The sequence below is a fragment of the Chironomus tepperi genome, unplaced genomic scaffold (assembly GCF_022539635.2).
Source record: "Chironomus tepperi strain 1889 unplaced genomic scaffold, CSIRO-AGI_Ctep_v1 contig_93, whole genome shotgun sequence".
Lineage (NCBI taxonomy): Eukaryota > Metazoa > Arthropoda > Insecta > Diptera > Chironomidae > Chironomus > Chironomus tepperi.
Window position 1 is genome coordinate 129717 of NW_027226215.1, and position 18907 is coordinate 148623.

Consider the following 18907-nt stretch of genomic DNA (forward strand, 5'->3'; position numbering starts at 1 on the left):
TTTCAAAACTGAAGACTCAATCGTAAACTATGAATCAGAGTTGGCAGTTCTTTAGAGTCCGGACGCCAAACGTCCGAAAATCCGGACTCCATATGACCAAAAATTTCGAACTCTATGGAGTCAGGCTTCACTTTTTTTAAGGGAGTCCAAACTACAATGGAGTCGCTTCCACATTGGAGTTCTGCCAACTCTGCTATGAATTGCTTGACTTTTTGACTACTAAATCACTAGTAAACAAGACAATGTGTAGTACTTACGTTGATATGCAGTTATGTTGCTGTAACGATTTAAACACAATATTGAAAATGATTATATCCTGCAAAAAGTAAATATAGGGTCGTAGACACCCCGCCCATTCTCCTAAAAAGCAAACGTAGTAAGGAGCTCCTAAGCTGAAAAAAGTCTTCGATCGAACTCGAACTCTGAGAATATCTTGAAAATCAGAAGATCAATTTGTAAAAGCTCCTCAAAAATGTCATTTAAAGTCGCATAAATCACCAAATTTCGAGCAATAGGTAAATAAGAGTATCAAATCAAGGTCCAAAGATTGACTAAATAATTCTATCCATTTCTATGCAAAATTGAAGATTTTTCTTTTTTATTAATTTACTATTATTATCATAAAGAACATGATCATCATGTGTATAACACGTAACTATTCATGATATTGTTGCCATTTTCTTCTAATCATCTAATTAATTCCCTCAACAAGTTTCCGATAAATTTCGTCAGCATGTTTGTTAATTTCAGAATTTGATGTGCAGTTCCTGTCAATATGAAAGTCTTTTGTTGGCAAATTACACAATTGTCTTCGTAGTTTTAAATCCTTTCTGGATGATAATGCACGTCCATATTTTCCAGTTGAATTAAGGATTAGATTTCTGCGTTTAATAGCGAGCTTCCTCATGAGTACTTGTACTTGTGCCAATGGATGGTTTAGAACATCATTGTCCAGTTCAAAATCTTCTTGGTCATCAATTTCGAAATTTTGAACTTCCTCATCGTCATCCTCAGGTTCTACTTTAATTCCATCGACTTTTTCCTTCTTTATGTCACCGTTCATTGACATTTTTTCGTCCTTCATCTGTTGATTCTTCTTTAAGCGCCATTCGTGCTTCTCTTCACGCAAATGATCTCTTGCCTCTTCCATAGTTCGTCGTGCAAAATCCTCACCAGAAAACTTGACACTAATCCCGATATCCCAAAGTATACGATGTGCTGACCATCGTGATTTTGTTGTATTATAAAAGTCCTCAGATGATTTGTTCATTGGACGTTGTGTTTCTTTTGCCAAACTAGCCCAATCGACACCTAATGCATCACCAAATCCTTTTAATGCTGACTCTTGCTCAAATTCACCGTCCGATATCTCTTCAAAGTCAAGGTCCATTTCCTTCTTTAATTCCTTATTCGCATGAATTTTACTTATCATTTTCTGTGCATTCGGATCTTGTGTCGACTCCTCCTGAAATTGGTCATTCTGTATTTGTTGATTTGATTCCGATGATTGTTGCTGATTCTCTTGTGCTGACGCCCTCGCGAGTTCCTAAAATGTTTCAAAAAGATAAATGAATTTAGTTGAATGGAAAGTAAAGCTATAGGAATTTAACATCAAAAGCAATTTCATGCGGTTTTCATGCACAAAAAAATGAGGTTTTTACAAAAACAGGGAATTGAGGATGGAATTTTGGCAACATGAAAATTTTGTGTTAATAGGACAGAAACCTAAAATTTTTTGGAAATGAGCATTAATAAGAATAATAACAATTAAATCATAGTCACAACTAGAAAGGAGGAAAGCATGTATAAAAAACATTAAGTCTGTCATTAATTTAAGCAGATTCTGATTTCGCATTAAAAAATAAACCCAAGAAAGGAGAATGATAAGCAGCAGCAATAAAAAAATTAAGAAAAAAAAGGAGGGAAAATGAAAAATTGTTGGATATGAAAATTTTTGATTTGGGAAATTATTGCTGAACTTCCAAAAATTTCCCAGAAAATCGAAAAATCTTCAAAAATAACAAATAAAATCCAGCAATTTTCATCTTCCGAAAAAAACGACATCAATAATATGCATAAAATATTTGTTATGTTAAAAAGTATTCAATTTATCTTTGTCTTACGCATTTCCCAACATCATCATCTGCATGTCGTGGTAATAAACCATAAATACAATAATAATCACTTGAAAATGGACTAAAAATTCGATTATTTACATAGGCAATGCGATTATGTGCTCGACTTGCAGTGGATGTAGTACAACTAGATTGAGACTGTATCTGAACATCCAAATGAGATGAGGAGTTCTCTCCGATCTTTAAAAATATAGTAATTAAGGAATGAAAAATAGTTTTTTTTGTTTTCTGAATATTTTTTTTTCTTCCCCAAAAAAGCACCTTCATTTCATACTAAATGACATTAAGTACATTCAAAATTATACTGATTTTATCGACTTACTTCTTCGCGGTTTAATATTTCATCATCGACATCACTGAATTCGCTCAAATTTCCTTCACACTCCTCTTGTGCATCAATTGTTCCGCTAAATGTTGTGTCTGGCTGAGCAATTTTCTCCTCTTCAGTTTCTGTCGTTAATTCACCACTCTCATTGCCAAGATTATCACCTTGTTGTTGATCTCCTGAGAATTTCATGCTATTGTCTAATGAATCACTCATCCTCGATGAGTCGTCTTGTTTCTCATGACCTTGTGATGTTGCAGCAGCACTTGGTAAGACTCTTTTTGATGGAAAGTTAATTTTTGAATATTGATTTGGAAACCTTTTGTAAGGAAATCGTTTAAATCCAAAATATGGCGTACTTCCGCGTGGTTTAAATGGTGGTCCAGATGATGGATGAGAGTCCATTTTATGGGGTGGTGGACCTCTTGGCGAGTTCCAACTATCAGAAGACATTTGATTTGGTCCAGGCCAACGTCTTGGATGTGGCATTGTGGGAGCAACTTGTGGAGATTGTTGATCTTTCCAACCTCCTCGCTTCCAGTCTTGAGGCTCTTTATCTTTATGTGCCCATTTATCATGAGGCGGTGGTCCACTATTTTCATTCCATTGTCTTTCTTTGTACGGGACATCATCAGGGATTCTTTTTCGATCGTGTATTGGAGGTTCCCAATTTTTATTGCCACTATTACCTCCTTCATATATTCTATTGCCTCTAGTTTCTGGCTCATTTCCACGATTGTCTTCCCATCTATGATGACGATCCTCATAAGGCCTTGACGACTGTCCATATTCATGATTTGGAATTCGTCTATCATCTTGACGATATTCATATGGTCTATCCATGTGTTGATCCCTTGTATTATTTCCACTATTTCTTGCTATTGGATAATCATCACGTTCACGGGAATCAGACCTACGATATTCAAAATCTTTATCTAATCGCTCACGGATTGGAATTCGTCCATGGGATCGACTTCTTTCACGATGATATTTGTCAGGAGTCATTCGAGTTGGTGGTATTACTCTGGACGAACGTTCAGGAACTTTAGCCGAGTATTTATAATGCTCATCATCCTGAATCCTCCTCATTTTTTCATGTTCTTTTTGTCGTAACATTACATCGCCTCTATCTCCTCTTTCATCGATGGCTTCTCTCACATATCGTCGACTTGTTGATGGAGAATCCTTAGCAGATCTCAGAGCTGCACGATCTTGAACACGATTATTTGGAACACTAACTCGAATCCTTGTTGTTGGTGAATTGATTCGATGTTCTGGTGTTCTTTCTTTTTTAACATCCCTTCGAACTGGAGTTCTGGATCTTCTCGCACTATGCCTTTCTTGCTCCTCCAAAATTTTTGCTTTCTTAGCCAATTTTAATTTTAAATGATGCTTATGAGCAGCTCTTGTAGCTGGAGACATACTTCTTGCTTTTTTCACACTCGTTTGTACCATTTTTGCTCTAATTTTAGCTGAATGTGAGTGTTTTCGTACGGCAGATTTTTTATGTTGATGCTTATGGGCTTTGCGAACAAATTCTCCATCACTGGAACTGCTTGAATCGCGTTGTTTCTTTGAACTTCTGTGCTTTTTGTGATGATTATCGGAAGAGCTTGAACTACTTGAAGATGAATCGTCGTCATCCGAACTACTATAATATTATGATTGAATAATTAGTATTGACTTATTTTATTAAATCCAGTAAATATGCCGGAATAAAGAATTTACCTGCTTGATGTTGGAGCATGTTTTCGAATTTTCTTTTTAGTTTCCATCTTTAAAGTATCAGATTTAATTAATTTAACCGGTCTTCAGAGATGCACTTGCCTCGTTTGGCAATAAAATCAGTCTAAAATTAACAAAATTGTAAAATAATTGCATTTGCTTAGTTTTCATTTTTTCGCATTACTTTCTTGATATTTTTCGAGATATTTTATTGTTTACTTATAATTTATCACTTATATTATTAGATTTACTCAATTTTAGTATCTAAAATTCTTATTTTCACTATTAAAACTTGTTTTGAAAAAATTTACCTTTCTGAAAACTACTTTTTGAAGAAAAATATACGATCCGGAGTAAATGATGTTCGGGGAATATTATGATTATTTTATGAAATACTAGTTGATAGTCTGTAAAGGCTAATTGTATAATGACTAGATTGTAGAACAATGCATTTCCTTTTGTACAACTATTTATAGAATCCTGTAAAATTAAGAAACTTACAAAACTTTGATTCGGTAGTTTTCCACTATCTACCTACCGCAAACGTAAACAACCTCTACGTAAAAGTATACTGAAATATTCAAATCTCAAAAAACCGTTACGAAATATTTTTCAAATGTCTCTTAACTTTATTTTTTTCTTCGCCTTGGATAACTTTTAGAACAGAATTTAATTAAATTAAATGTACAAAATTAATTCATAGTTTTAAAATAGTTTTTTGTTTATCCTATCTAATATGGTTCAGTACAAAATTATTTAATGGCAAAATACAAGCAATTTTTTACTTCTTTTTTTTTCGATCACATTGAATTTTTTAGTTAGTTATATTACAAATTAAAAACATCAATAGAATTTCTTTTCTACATAACGTTTCTCAACAATAGATAAATTTTTTGTCTAATTTTCATCATTAAATATGTTTATTTATTTTTTTTCCTTAAATCTGAGCACCTTGATATCAGTTTTTCGTTTTAAAATTATTATTATTTATTTGATAAGATGATGAAGACTTTTTTTAATTTGGACCGTAAATTGTTTTATGAGCAATGATATGCACACTAGTGTATGTGTGTGTATTTGTGTATATAAAAGATAATATTATTATCTATATAATGCAATAACTTCTATAACTCTCTCAACGCCAAAGTTGTACGATTTTCTTCTTTTCTAGCAACATATCGTTGTAGTGCTGGTATAAAGTATAAAATTAATCCACTAACAGCAATAGCAACACCTGCAAGTACAAATGCAGGCTCATATTTTCCTGATATATCATATAACCATCCACCAATTGGTGGTCCAACAAATGATGCAATTCCTTGGAACATAAGTAACAGGCCAAAGGCATTTGTAAGATTATCAAGTCCTAATAAGTCAACTAAAATAACGGATGTAAGTCCAACATAGGCACCAATTGTGAATCCAAAGACAGTTGAATAAACTAAAAGTCCCCAAAATTCAACGCACAGTGCTGATAATGCAGTTGCAACACCGCAAATTGTAAGGCAAATATTGTACACGTGAAGTCTATTAATCCATGGCTTATCGGATATGTAGCCCAAAATGATACGTCCGAGTGTATTTGCAGCACCAATTGCTGAAATAAGGAAACTAGCATATTGTTTATCAATTTTCAACGTCTCAGCTTGAGCTGCTAAATAGACGTAAGGCATGTTGAATCCGATACTGTAAGTGAATTTGAGATCATATTAATGCACAAACTTAAAAGAATCAAATTTAATAATTACCTTGTAAGGAAATTGGAAGCAACAAAGAGTAAGAACACTGGATCCTTTAAAAGTGAAAAGCTCATCATTTTCTTGATAGTATCATGTGTCTCTTCAGAACATGGTATGCAGCCACAAACTTGTACTTGATCAATTTCTTCATTATTTGAGCGTCTTCTCATCGAACCATAACGATCAGTTGCATGTAGTGATAATTGTGAACGTTGTCTTGCAATATTGTGAATAGATCCCATATAGAATGCATCAGGTCGATCTAAAGTTCCACTGTGTGACTTCTTAATGTGCCATCCAATCGTATTTGGATCATTCAATAATGGCTGACTAAGACTGATTGCTAATCGTCCCTTTTCATCACCGTTCTTATTGGCATGTCCATTTTGTGATTTTCCATTAGTCTTAGCTGCAAATGTCTCATTACCAAAGCTAAGTGATCGAACAATTTGATTGTAAGGCGGTGGTGCAAGTAAATTCTTATTTTCCTCCTGGATACTTTCTGTCTTGTTATATTTGATGTTATTGTTGTTGTTGTTATTTGATACAGGACTTTCTGGTTCAAGAATTTCTGGATTTCCATATTCATCTAAATCAAGTGGTCTAAACATCCATCCGAAAATAGCACAACAGAATGTAACAAAAGCAATAAAGATGAGTGTTCCTTGCCATTGATATCGAGCAATTAAGAATTGTGTAAGTGGAGCAAAGATTACAGTACCAAAGCCTGAACCGCATACAGCAATACCTGAATGGAATTAATAGAATTTATTGAATGTCATTGATAATGTCAATAACAATTATACCTGTTGCCAATGATCTCAGTCTTTCAAAGTACATAGTTACACTAACAATGGCTGGAAGATAAATCATACCGAAACCTAGAATGATAAATAATACAAGATTAATGGACATCATGGCTAAATTATTGACTTTATTAAGAACTTACCAAATCCTACACCAAAACCCTAATTATCATAATTGGATCCAATTGCACGGTTGAAAAAAGGAACAAAAATTAGTTAATTAGCATGAAAATTCACTCCAATTAATTGGAACTAATTAATCTACTTACAATTGTAATATACAGCGTAAAAACATTCTTTGCAAATACGCTAAGTAATAGACACACGCCAGCAATTATCGTACCAGCAATTGTTACCGCACGACATCCATATTTGTTAACAAAACCAGATGAAATGGGACCTATTTAAAAGAGAATCCAAAAAGAATAAGATATAAATGAGTTTATTTTGTTGTGGGAAAAACACGTGCTTTTCATTTGGAAAAAAATGCGTCATTTGATATGGTGTGAAGATGCAGAGGTGGTAAATGGAGTTGATTGTCTGGAGATGATTAATTGTTATTGGCTGATTTAGAAGCAAAGGGAGTATTTTTTGGTTGGGTTATTGGCAAAATTGGGTCTTCTTTTATGAAATGTAGCTAATAATACTCGGTGAATATGACTCAGAATATGAGGAAACTATCGGTAACATATTGAAGAAAGACGATCAACACTAATTGACAAATTGAACAGCACATTGCAGAAATGTCTAAAAATCCTACCCCAGGACCCCGTTTCTCCTACCCTAGGACAGATTCAATCAACTTAAGGCCGTCGACCATTTTTGTGCCTATGTGCTTTCTACAATTTGGTATTGGCAATTGGCAGGCGGAAACCGGCGATACAACGATCTTTAGGCAACATCTGACGGAGGCCATGGATCACAGTTGATCTATACGGCCATCGAAATAAGTAAGTTAGTAAGTGCTTTCCGGGAATCATTAACATCCTTAAACTCCCAAACCACCTCTGTCTAATTCAAATGTCTCAGAATAATATGCAAAGTTATTGTGTGAAATGTGCTTTTTTATAAGATTACAACAAAAACGTGATGTGCAATTGGAATGAAGACTAACAGACGATTGAGTAAAAAATAAAGAAATAGAATTTTTTGGTACACAAATGAGTAAGAAAATTGAATATTTTGAGTATGCATGCATGCTGATGACTTTATAACAAAGAATTGCTAATGAATTTTTTTTCTGCGGCACGTTTGTGGGTATCCTAGACAAATAAGTGACAAATTTTGACATGATGAACTTTGAACATTATCTTTATATGCTGCCAAAATCTCATGTATGTGATGATTTATTGAAATTGTCAAGCTTCTTCATGAGTGCTGCATATCTGTCAGGACTCATAAATCAATCAGTTTTAATAAAATTTTATGACCTCTGTTGATTGTGGCTCGGTCAGTAAAAGTGAAAGTTTCATCTCACATTATTTGATTTTCCAATCTAGTCACATCCAGATCTTTATCTAGTCAGAGTAAATTTTAATTACTCGGAAAATCTAGAACTGAGTTCATTGTATTTTTAATTATTTGAAGCTTCATGTTGACTCATGTAGTGCAAGTGTGATATAAAAAACAAGGAAGAACTGAGTCAATTTGAATTAGAATAAACTAGTATGACTAATAAATGCATAGTTTATCAGAATTTCATTTAAAGAATTCAATGTTTATGCAATGAGGATGAGGAATTTGTCATCAATTGATTCTTTACAAAGATGTTTGCTATTAAATTGCATAGGTCGGCATATCGATCTAAAACCCGACACCAGGTCGGCGGAAATATATCGTGATTCCAGATTTAAGTCGAATCCATCACCAAGTCAGAGTCAAATTGGATTTGGACCGGATTTTTGATCAATTAATCGATTTGTGATAGAGATATGTGCTATTTCTAGTGAGAGTTGATACTTAATCTTGATTTGTACTTAATTTGAAGATTTATCAGAATTTTATGTCGGATCTGCAAATGCATCCCGAACAGACAAGAATCATACTATTGAGTATATTCACACAATTGAGTATGCGGTATATCTCATTTATATTGATTAAGTATTCTCAAGACCGAAAATGTCCTAGGATTGATTGTGTTGATAAGGACGCTAGAGTTCTAAATATCACTAATTGGCAGAAGTTATCAAGGATACAGCTGTCTACTGACGTTTTTATATGCGGTAGTGGACCCCCCTGCGCCCCAGCCAAGGAAGTTAGTAAGTATTCTCATGAGCACGCTCAAAGAGATGAGTACCCTTATTATCTGTTAGGGCATGCATATTCAATGAGGATTGTCCATTAACAGGACATCCAAGAAATTTCGTTTTTATATTAATATCAATTAAACAAATGAAAATAATGCAACGAAGCCTGTCTTAAAATATTCAAAGTACATTCACCTCTTTGTTGCTACGTATTAAGATATACAGTTTAATCGGGATGCAAATGTATTTCTACTGAGATATGAACACATGTCTTTTGAGATACAGACCCTAACAGGCAAAGAGAGTACTTTTAGGTACCATAGTGGTATTTCTGTATCGTGAAATCATGCTATTTACCGGTCAGGGAGATATAATACAAACTTTCCAACCGTAAAAGTCATAAGATTAATCTCTGACATTTTTAAAATTTCCGAAAATATAGCACAACACTCAAATTTTGTTTTATTTCCTATGGCACCAAAAAATGCCAAATCTAATCATCTTTAATTAATTTATAATTTGATAACTTTGAAAGTTCTGAATATATTTCCTCATTCTTCGCCTAAAGCGACAGGCTAGAATAAACAAAATATATTCTTAATTAATAACCTCATTAAGGAACTCCCGAGGATACCCATGTTATTATTTTGATACTATTAGGCGTCTAATTAAATTATTTATTTTTAGACATAGTAAAACCGCCTTATCAATTAAATACTACTATCGCCACACAGCATGCATAATTATAATAAATATTTTTTTGCAAAAAGCACATGGTGTTGCGCAATTGAAGGAACTTTGAATCTCTGATGTCGTAAAACTGATAAGAGTGAATCATAAAAATGAATCCATGCAACGATTTGAAAACTTAAGCTTTGATGGAAATTTAATTAGATTTTATTATCTGATAAAATAATTTGGATAATAAAATAATTAAGAGGATTAGATAAGGCTCATTATTTGTTTATTTTCACTTTAAGACATTCACTAACTGAGTGATTATCGTATGTGATAAGATTGATATTTTGAACTTGAAATTTGTCACTGTGGAGAAAGTAAATCTGTTGCTAGGTGGGTTTGTGGGGTTTAAATCGGGATTTTATCGCAGTTCTTTCAACTGGAACTCAAATTTCTCGAGTGAGCCTAGCAACTTAACATGATGTCTAATTAATAACTAGATCTTAGGTCGATTAGGCAGTCCGTGGGTCGACTAAGCAGTCCTAAGATCAAATAAGCAGTCTTAGGGACGACTAACTAGTCCTAAAGTCAATTAAGCAGACCTAGAGTCAACTAAACAGTCCTAGAGTCGACTAAGCTGCTCTAGGGTCAATGAAGAAGTCCTAGGGTGAACTAAGCAGTCCTAGGATCAACTAACTAGTCTAGTTACTAAATGCACATTGTGTCAAGTTGATCTTTCGGGTTTATAAATCTGAAGAGCCCTTAAAGTCTTTCAATAATAATAGCTTATCATCTAATATGCTCTAAACTCTGCAAAAGTTAGTTTTATTTAAATTGCAGACATTTTAAATGAATTCAAAAGTTATCTTTGATTCTGATACTACAATATAAAGTTTTACTGCAAACTCCATCCAAAGTTTCTCATGAAGTTAAAGAAAACATCAGAAATTGAATCCATAACTTAGTATGAACTTCAGAATCACAACGTCACATATTCCAAAAGTTTACTTGCATAAATAATTTTTTTACTTTAAATAACTTTTTCCTTAAAAATCAAAAAGTTTTACATTCCAACTTAATGTGTATCCGTAAAGTTTTAGAAAACATTTCTAAATTAAACTTTCGAAGCAAAACTTTTCATACAGAAATATAACTAGAAAGTTAGTTCGTGTCATGTCAAAATATGTCAAATCAATTCTAAATCGTCCTAAAAATACGATTATAAGCACATCCCTAATGACAAATGTAAGCTAATTTCCACTTTACGCACGTTTCATTAAATATTCAAAACTTAGAAAAAATAGAAAATATTTATGGCATTTCCATTGAATGGAATATTCGAGTTGAACACATTGTTGTGAGATTATGGCATGCTGTTGCTATTGGAAGATTATCTGGTTGAAATGAAAGTATGTTAACAGAGTTTGCAGGACTTACAATGTGGAAAAGACTCTACTGAAGTTTGGACTACACTTTTTTGGAGTCGAGACTTACTGAGTGCCTTTTTGGACTTTTAAGGAGTTCAGACTACAAAGTCGCGCCAACTCTGGTGTGTTACACTGCCAAAATGGTAAAGCAATCACAAAGCAGTTCCAGTGTTCCAAAGGTACATGGCATAAAAATGGTCAAAAATGCCCCAGACCACCATGACTATTGAACCAAGCTGTATTCGACGAAATCTGGCCTCAGAACTTGGAATTTTCAGTCAAGTCAGTCTAAAGAAACCAGAATTTTCTATCATTTACATGCTGTGTCCTGTTCCTGCTATGTTTCTCGAAACGACAGTAAAAAGTCACGCTGAAATTTAAATTTTAGAACATAACTAAATTCAATTACCCGAGCATAATGTGACTCCAACAAGAATTGATGCAATCCATGATGTTTCTGCTTTTCCTGAATGAAAATACTCCAGCCATTCAACATAGAAAATTCCAAGTGTATAAGTGACTCCATCGGCTAAAGAAGAAAATGAGAAAAAATAGGTAAATTAATTTATTATTTGTGGAATTTAGTGCTTAATAAGCTTGTCAGTACTTCAAACATTTAATGAGTAATATCCCACATTTTATATTTATCATTGGCATCATTTACTTCTTTATCTGTAGATAAAGAAAGTTTAAGTCTAATTGAAATATTTGTCGTATGAAGGCAAGAGCCTGTAGTCTTATCAAATCGATTCGAGAGCTATCATAATTTGGTATTTTTTCTTATCAATTGAACTTCCATATCCCATTGAAGCTTTCATTACTGTTGTAAAGTCGACATGGATTTTAGAAATTCCCTTTCAAGAAAGCCTTCAGTCACTATCAGTTGCATTTAGGTTTGTATACTCTATTTTATGTGTTTTTATCATCAGTGCCCCCAATTTCTAGTTACAACTAGTCGCATCTTGAAATGACAACAAAGGAACATTTTGTCATTCAACCATGACTTATCAGTATTTGTAAATCTTGTTATGTGACAAAACGCACATTATGACTTTTTGGTATTGTTGGATGATAAAGAGGGAAAAACAAAAGTTGATGAGTAACTAAGCGACAGGCATGAAGATTGATGTCGGCTTTTTCAATTAAAAGTTTGGTTTGCAGTGCTCTGAAAAATAATTGGAAGATGAGAGACTTTGGACTGTTGATTTTAAGTTGTGCACCAATGCTACTTAAACTCCTATTAGATAATGAGGATGCTCATACTCCATCAATAGAATTGAGAATTTTCAATATTGTGAGCATAATCATGAGCATGTTCGGAAACAGCACTCTAAAGCAAAATACATGAACCCGAACTATACTTGAATTTTGTATGAAGTCGAGTCGGCTTTTCCATACAAAATCTGAGACCCAAATGTTTGAAATTAGCTGCTGCACATCAATAACAGAAAACACATTATGCGCTGTAAACATGAGCTTATATATACATAACATAGATTTGAGATTAATTGTTAAGGATAAAAATCGTAGTGCTTTAACGTTCTAGTAACACTGTCACTTGATTTAAGAGAGTCTGAAGAAATCTGAGTCGAATTCATGCTCTCTAAAATACTGAATCATCAATCAACTTTCAAGTGTGTTACAAAACTAATCATTACAAACCAGATTCACACTAGATAAGTAGTATCGTGTGCTGCTGTCGAAACTACTTGAGAAATACTGTTGCTTATGTATTAGTAATGTTTACAAAATTGACCAATCAGAATTAAATTAAGCAATATTGAATTAAAATGATTAAGGTTTTTTGCTGTAAATTGTGTCAATATTGAATTAAAATGCCTTCTAATTTCAAGAAATATTTTTAAAGATTACTAAAATTTTAATTACTTAACTACTGATACATAGATTCGATTATTCGGTCCTGTAACTTAGCATTCGCTTTGACATACTTCCATAGTGATTTTCATTGAGTATTTCCTCAAAATCTGGTTTAGAATCATGAAAAACTACCTGTAGCTATCGACATTCCTCAATAAGCCTTCATAGCTGATTAGCTACCAGGAAACTTATCCAAAACACTTGATCAAACCAGAATCAAACGCATAATATTTCAATTAATTAATTAATAACTAAATCAGAAACAAGTTCACGGTCATTACAACTGTTTACGAGTTTGTAAATGTTTACCAACAGTTCATGTTTCTCTTCCGGTTACTTATAATAGTCTGCTCTTGAAAATAAAAGTGCAAGAGAAAGAGCGCGGAATTTTTGCCAAGGTTAAAATCATTTCTCATTTATTCTTGTGATAAGGAATGGTACGAATTTAAGTATAGGTATTTTATGATAGGAAATGTAGTACAGTTATTTATCTTGCATTTTGATTACACGTCACTTTGAGGCAGTGGTGGGGAACCTTTTATTTTTTAAGAGGAACAGCTTGGGAGTAAACCTTGACTGAAATTGAACGGTATACGGTTCATGGCATGTTAAAACTTATTAGAGTGCCGCGGAACACAGGTTGTCCACCACTGCTTTAAGTATTGAGTTTTGCGGTGAGATTGGAGGGTAATTAACTGAATTTAATTGAGATTATATTCGTCATTTTAGAGGAATTTAAGCATTTATTTCAATTTGTCGCTTAAAATTAGATTTCTGATTTAGAATCTAATTGTCCATGGACGTCATAAGTTAACGACATCCTACACTAATAATTAGACTCTTTGAGATATTGTCGTCCCTTCCCACACCACTTCTACAGGATAAAATGACTCAAATTGATAATCCTCATCCACTAAAAGCTCCATTTATCCATAATTGATGTTGATGCTCAGTCAGCTATGAATCTCTATTCTCTAAAGCTTTTTGAAAAATTCATTAACAGTCTTGACAGTCGCTTTCACGTTTTCATTCATCCCACACCGAGATTCATAAAGCATGCAACATTTTATGATGAAAAAAAGTCAAAGCATTGTTCAGTTTCTAAGGAAACAATGATAGTGACGTCTTATCGGCTTCAATTTAATCAGGTCTAATAGGCTTAAAATTTATTAAAAAGCATTTATCGACAATTTGTCATAAAATGTTATTGTGCAACATTAAATCTAGCCTGTAACTTTGGCAATAAATCAATCATATTTCATTACAAACACATCAGTTTGGTTCCATAAATATTGGCTTTTTTTTAGTCATGACTTTCCATTTATAGACAGTTTTGCAAAGCCAAAAATAAATAATGAATATTCATGTTTTGGTAGTTCTATTATTAAGCACAACCTTATCATATCAATTGCGGAGACACATTTCTGTGTCACAAGATTTTTTGTTTTTAAAAACGTGATTTTAATGCTCAATTTTATCAATATTGTTTGCTGTTTTTTCGATTGATTTAATTTAACTCATGTGATCCCGGTCATTTAGTAAATATTTATTTTGGGAATTAGCTTAATTAGTTCGACTTACATATCGGCGGAACTAATTTTGCTTAATTGTTAATTTTTGGGGCAATTTTACAATATATTCGTTACATTGAGCTACAACCTGTTGATTCTCACGTAAGATTTCTATCCTACTTCTGTTAAGTGTGCCGCACGAGGGTGTTTGAATCAGCAAATCAATAGAAATTTGACTAGAAAAGTGATAATTTTCACAGCAAACATAATTAATTAATTATGAAAGTTTGTTGATAATTTAATGCAAATCAGGTGACAGTTTCAGTAAAAACCCGTAAAATTGTTTAATTTGTCTTGTTATTTATTTGCCGACTTTCTTTAGGAGAATTATTGATCATGTGAGAAAAACCCGAAAATTATCGAGAAATCGTAAATATGTAATTAACAGGTTTTGTTGAAGAATAATTAAATTGTCGTGATTCCGAGCGGCGCACTGCTGCAAATCAAATTAAAAATGGATCAAGAACAGCAGTCATGCTAACTTTGTGTATTATAGTTAATACGACAACGACACGGAGTCCTAGCGAACACATTTTGCATTACGAGAACTTGCTCTAGTCAATATTAAGCCTGAAGGGCCCAATCCAGTGAACCAAATGTTTTGCCTTAAAATGGATCAAAATCAGCTATCAGGGCAGCTTCGCACCTGACCTAACGAGCATGTTGTGCTGTTCGGGGATTTGTTTGAATCAATATTGAGATCAAATGCTTTAGTCCTGTATGTTGTAAATTCAACATGGACTTTCACTTGAGCATACCAGGATATACATACATATTAGAACAGGATATACAAAAATCTATTGAATAATTGGAACAAAAGCTGATAAGTATACATTGGTTTTGAGATTTACAGAGTTTATAATTGGCTGCTGTACATGAAATGTTTAGAAAAGATTATGCACTGCCTGAGCTTATACAACATAATAAAGAATCAGACGAGGATTTAATAATTAATGTTTAATCAAAATCATAGACTTTAAAGGTTCCAGTCAGAGTTACAAAACAGGTGCCTGTTACAGGCAAAAACCGTTCAAATTATCGATAATCTGTATGGTTTTGTAGGAAAAACCACCATGATTCCAGTATCATCGCACAAATTAAGGGAGGAAAGATAAATAAATAAGCATATCTCGAATCAAATATGCTAAATAGGTTGGACCTTACGGGAATTAATGACTGTTTTGTTCGGATTATACTAAAAAGCCACTAATTGCTCATGCTAGTATCTTGTGTTGGATCTTGACGACTTCTGACATTTAAGAACTACTAATTTCCCTAACTAACAAAGAGAATGCTTTTATGTATCGTAAAGATATTATTGTATCATGAAAGGATGCTCTTTGTCTGTTAATGTTTAAAGCTACTCAAGTCTTCAACTTCTTGTTCTCAAACAGAATACCATCCAATCTCATCCTAAAACACATAATCTCAATTCCATTTCATAAAACGTTTTTCTGATCCAAATCAGTCAACATTCAATCCACATGGCAAAGGCACATTCGCTTACAATGTACTGAAAAATGACGACGAAATATAAAAACGTGAATTTTTCTCCGTATCTGCCATTTAACTTCATACTTCAACACCGTCTTAATTTGATAAGAAATAATATAAAAATATGAAATAAAGTTTCAGTTTATTATCAGCAATGACTCGTTAATAATTCATCACTAAAAATAGATTATGTAAAAGATTTATGACTTTATATTCATGGTTGAGTTAGTGTCACGAAAAAAGTTCTTCTTTCATATTGAGACTCTTGTCGATGATCCAAAATAAATGCCAACACAGATAACAACAACTTAATTTCTTATCAATATGAAATAAAATACGCCATGAGGGGTGTGAAGACCAAGATTGTCGGTAGTAAGTTTGAACAAATACAAATTCACGTCATTGAAAAATAAAACTTCTGTATTTCCAGTGACATCAGTTTAAATTTTTTGCAAAATACTATAATTTGTCGATAAAAAACATGTATTTGTTTACAACAAATACGTCGACTGAATTATTTATTTCCAGCACTGAAGCATTTTGGGTACGAGGACTGCTTTTTTGTCATTTTGAACTTAAACTGGCTTTTAAAGTCATTATCGTGAACAATGATCTGATACTAATGATATACAACTGCCGAAAATTTCTTTCTATTTTGATTGACAGGAAGTTGTTGGCTGTGATGTCATTGCCTTATGGATTGTGTGTGACCAAAATTATTATTATTTTGTTTTTTAATTTAATAATCTGCTTTGAATTTATGAACAAAAAATAAATATTTTGTCAAATTTTATTGGCAGTCATTTGATTATAATTGGGATTTGCTACACTGTTGTGAGAGCTTTTTTTGTTGTTTATGGATTGGAACAGATTTGTTTTGTAAATATTATTATGGTTGTTGATGGAAGTTACGAAAGAATTTTGGAAAATTTATGTCCGAGTGACACAAATGGAGAAGTCTTCGCCACAGAGCAATTAAGACTCCGCTAAAGCACTATTCTATGCTTTTCCAAAATCCCGGTTCAGGAAGATTTTGGGACTCAGGACGGGACAGTCCCGGGATTTTCAGTCCCGATATCGAGAAAGCATACTCTATTCTAACCAACTAATTGAAGCCGTCTCCGTTCAGCGTCCATAAAACTGCCAGAATTTGGAGTCGGGTCCCTCATTTTATCGGTCGGGTGTTATTAAACACAAAATTCGAAGACACCTGCATGTGATCTAACGAAATGGAGCTTCAGAGGAGCCTTTAAAGCTTCCGTGGCGTAACCTTCTTCATTTGTGTCGCCCGGAATAGATCTTTCTTTATTAAAATTTCTATAAATTGTAAGGTAACTAAGCTACTATGTAAACATAATGAGCTTAGAATATTTTCCTTAAACCCACTTTTCATATCATGAATAACTCTCTTGGGATTAAGGATTATCACTTTAGTTACGGATAAGAAAACTCTGCTTGTGAAGAGTTCAAGTATACCAATGATTTTCCTCGATTTTCCATACCATTCAATGAGCCAAAATTACTGTGATCCTTATCATTGGTAGATTATATTCCCGGAAAGCATAAGGTGTACAAAAGATCAAAAATCTGTCCCCAGGTTTCTCGCGTGTCTGCTTGGGCCAGATTCGATGCAATCCGGCTTCAAGTTAGAGTCAAGTCGATCTAGTGTCGAATTTTACCATTTGTACGTTATGTCCTTTCTGCAACTATATAACTGAAAGCATCATAACACTAGAATTTCATGAGAGTTTACTATTTATCAGAGATCGAAGTCGCTTAAGTCGGCGGCTAAAAATCGGCTTAGCTAAGTCGTTTCTAGCCGGCTTAACCGATCGTCGACTAAAAAATCAGCGGCTTCGATCTCTGCTATTTATGGCTATTTAACTTTAAATTTGAATATTTCATTGTAAACTCTTATTAATTACATTCTCTTGAAAAATTCAAACAACTTAATCTAGAAATTAAAGATCTAACTCAACTGCCAATTACTTCAATTAGCAACTCATTATCCACTCAAGCAAGATATTTATGACATTTTTAAAGTGCATTTGAATCGTTTATTGAGGAAAATGTATTGAAAAACAGCAACAGTAAAAATTTACTGTGGGAATAATGGAACAACATTCTAGTGAGACATGACATAAATGTTTAATTCCACTGTCAAGTTACACAAAATGATTTAACTTGAACAACAAAAATTTAATGTCATTGATCTCGACTTTTTTGTCATGTAGAATGTAAATTTTATGCAAATTTAGTTTACTCTTACTAATCAACTTAATATGTTGTTAACGTGTTGCTGATTGTAACTAGAACTTGTTTTGTAGCATTAGGGAGCAGAGTGGTGGAATTGTTGACTTTAGTTTGAGCTTTGATTTGCAGGTTTTGTGTGTTTTCGTTAATGGAAAGAGATTTTAAGCCGATCAGTACAAATTATTCATGGCAGCGATTGGTAATCAGAGTTGCAATTTGTGACAGGTCAATAGAAACAGTCCACATGTCAGAGGTTTATGTTCATGTTGACTGCCATAAAAATTGCAACCTCGGATGCCATGTGGCAGCTATTGGAAAGTGCCACTTTGTCATGAAAAACGGGTAAATCTTTGATATTATTTTCAATTTTCAAGCAATTATTCCTGGTTTTTCCATGTCTCATTCCTGTTTGATTCAATAAACCTTGCAATATTTTCTTCATAAACTATTACATCCAATACAATGTATTTCATAATATATTTATTACTCAACAATGTCTTCATGAAAACAATATCAGCGTGAATTGTATCTTTTAATCTAGTTTTCATACCGAGGGAAAAATAATCAAGTATCCCAGAAAGCATACGATAAAGAAATGGATGAAAGTCTAGCCACAGGCTAGAGTCAAGT

At 33.3% G+C, this 18907-nt stretch overlaps 2 protein-coding genes across 4 annotated transcripts in view; both read right to left on the reverse strand.

Annotated features, from left to right (window-relative positions):
• Positions 1-568: 568 nt before the first annotated feature.
• On the reverse strand, positions 569-4623 carry LOC139087015 (fl(2)d-associated complex component-like). Of its 3 annotated transcripts, none has more exons than XM_070635705.1 (5): positions 4497-4623; positions 4189-4309; positions 2458-4111; positions 2124-2315; positions 569-1546 (listed from the first exon to the last, which is right to left on the reverse strand). In XM_070635705.1, the coding sequence occupies exons 2-5, from the start codon at positions 4233-4235 to the stop codon at positions 692-694; spliced, it is 2748 nt and encodes a 915-aa protein (XP_070491806.1). In that variant the 5' UTR covers positions 4236-4309; positions 4497-4623; the 3' UTR covers positions 569-691. The 3 variants fall into 3 exon arrangements, with proteins under 3 accessions (XP_070491806.1, XP_070491804.1, XP_070491807.1); XM_070635703.1 differs by having other exon boundaries at positions 4370-4507; XM_070635706.1 differs by lacking the exon at positions 2124-2315 and having other exon boundaries at positions 4370-4507.
• A 266-nt stretch (positions 4624-4889) lies between these two features.
• Positions 4890-18907, reverse strand: part of Mct1 (Monocarboxylate transporter 1) — a 42899-nt gene continuing 28881 nt past the window's right edge. The window contains exons 3-8 of the mRNA XM_070635672.1: positions 11491-11610; positions 7000-7130; positions 6874-6892; positions 6731-6805; positions 5934-6672; positions 4890-5871 (exon numbers count right to left, since the gene is read on the reverse strand). Coding sequence (XP_070491773.1) covers positions 5310-5871; positions 5934-6672; positions 6731-6805; positions 6874-6892; positions 7000-7130; positions 11491-11610 — 1646 coding nt within the window. The 3' untranslated portion in view covers positions 4890-5309. The remainder of the gene's footprint in view (positions 5872-5933; positions 6673-6730; positions 6806-6873; positions 6893-6999; positions 7131-11490; positions 11611-18907) is intronic.

Excerpts from the sequence above, each read along its gene's own strand:
- LOC139087015 (XM_070635705.1), bottom strand. The coding sequence starts at position 4,235 with ATGGAAACTAAAAAGAAAATTCGAAAACATGCTCCAACATCAAGCAG. Across the intron at positions 4,112-4,188 it reads CATGCTCCAACATCAAGCAG|TAGTTCGGATGACGACGATT; the intron begins GTAAATTCTTTA and ends ATAATATTATAG. Across the intron at positions 1,547-2,123 it reads ATGATGATGTTGGGAAATGC|GAACTCGCGAGGGCGTCAGC; the intron begins GTAAGACAAAGA and ends GAAACATTTTAG.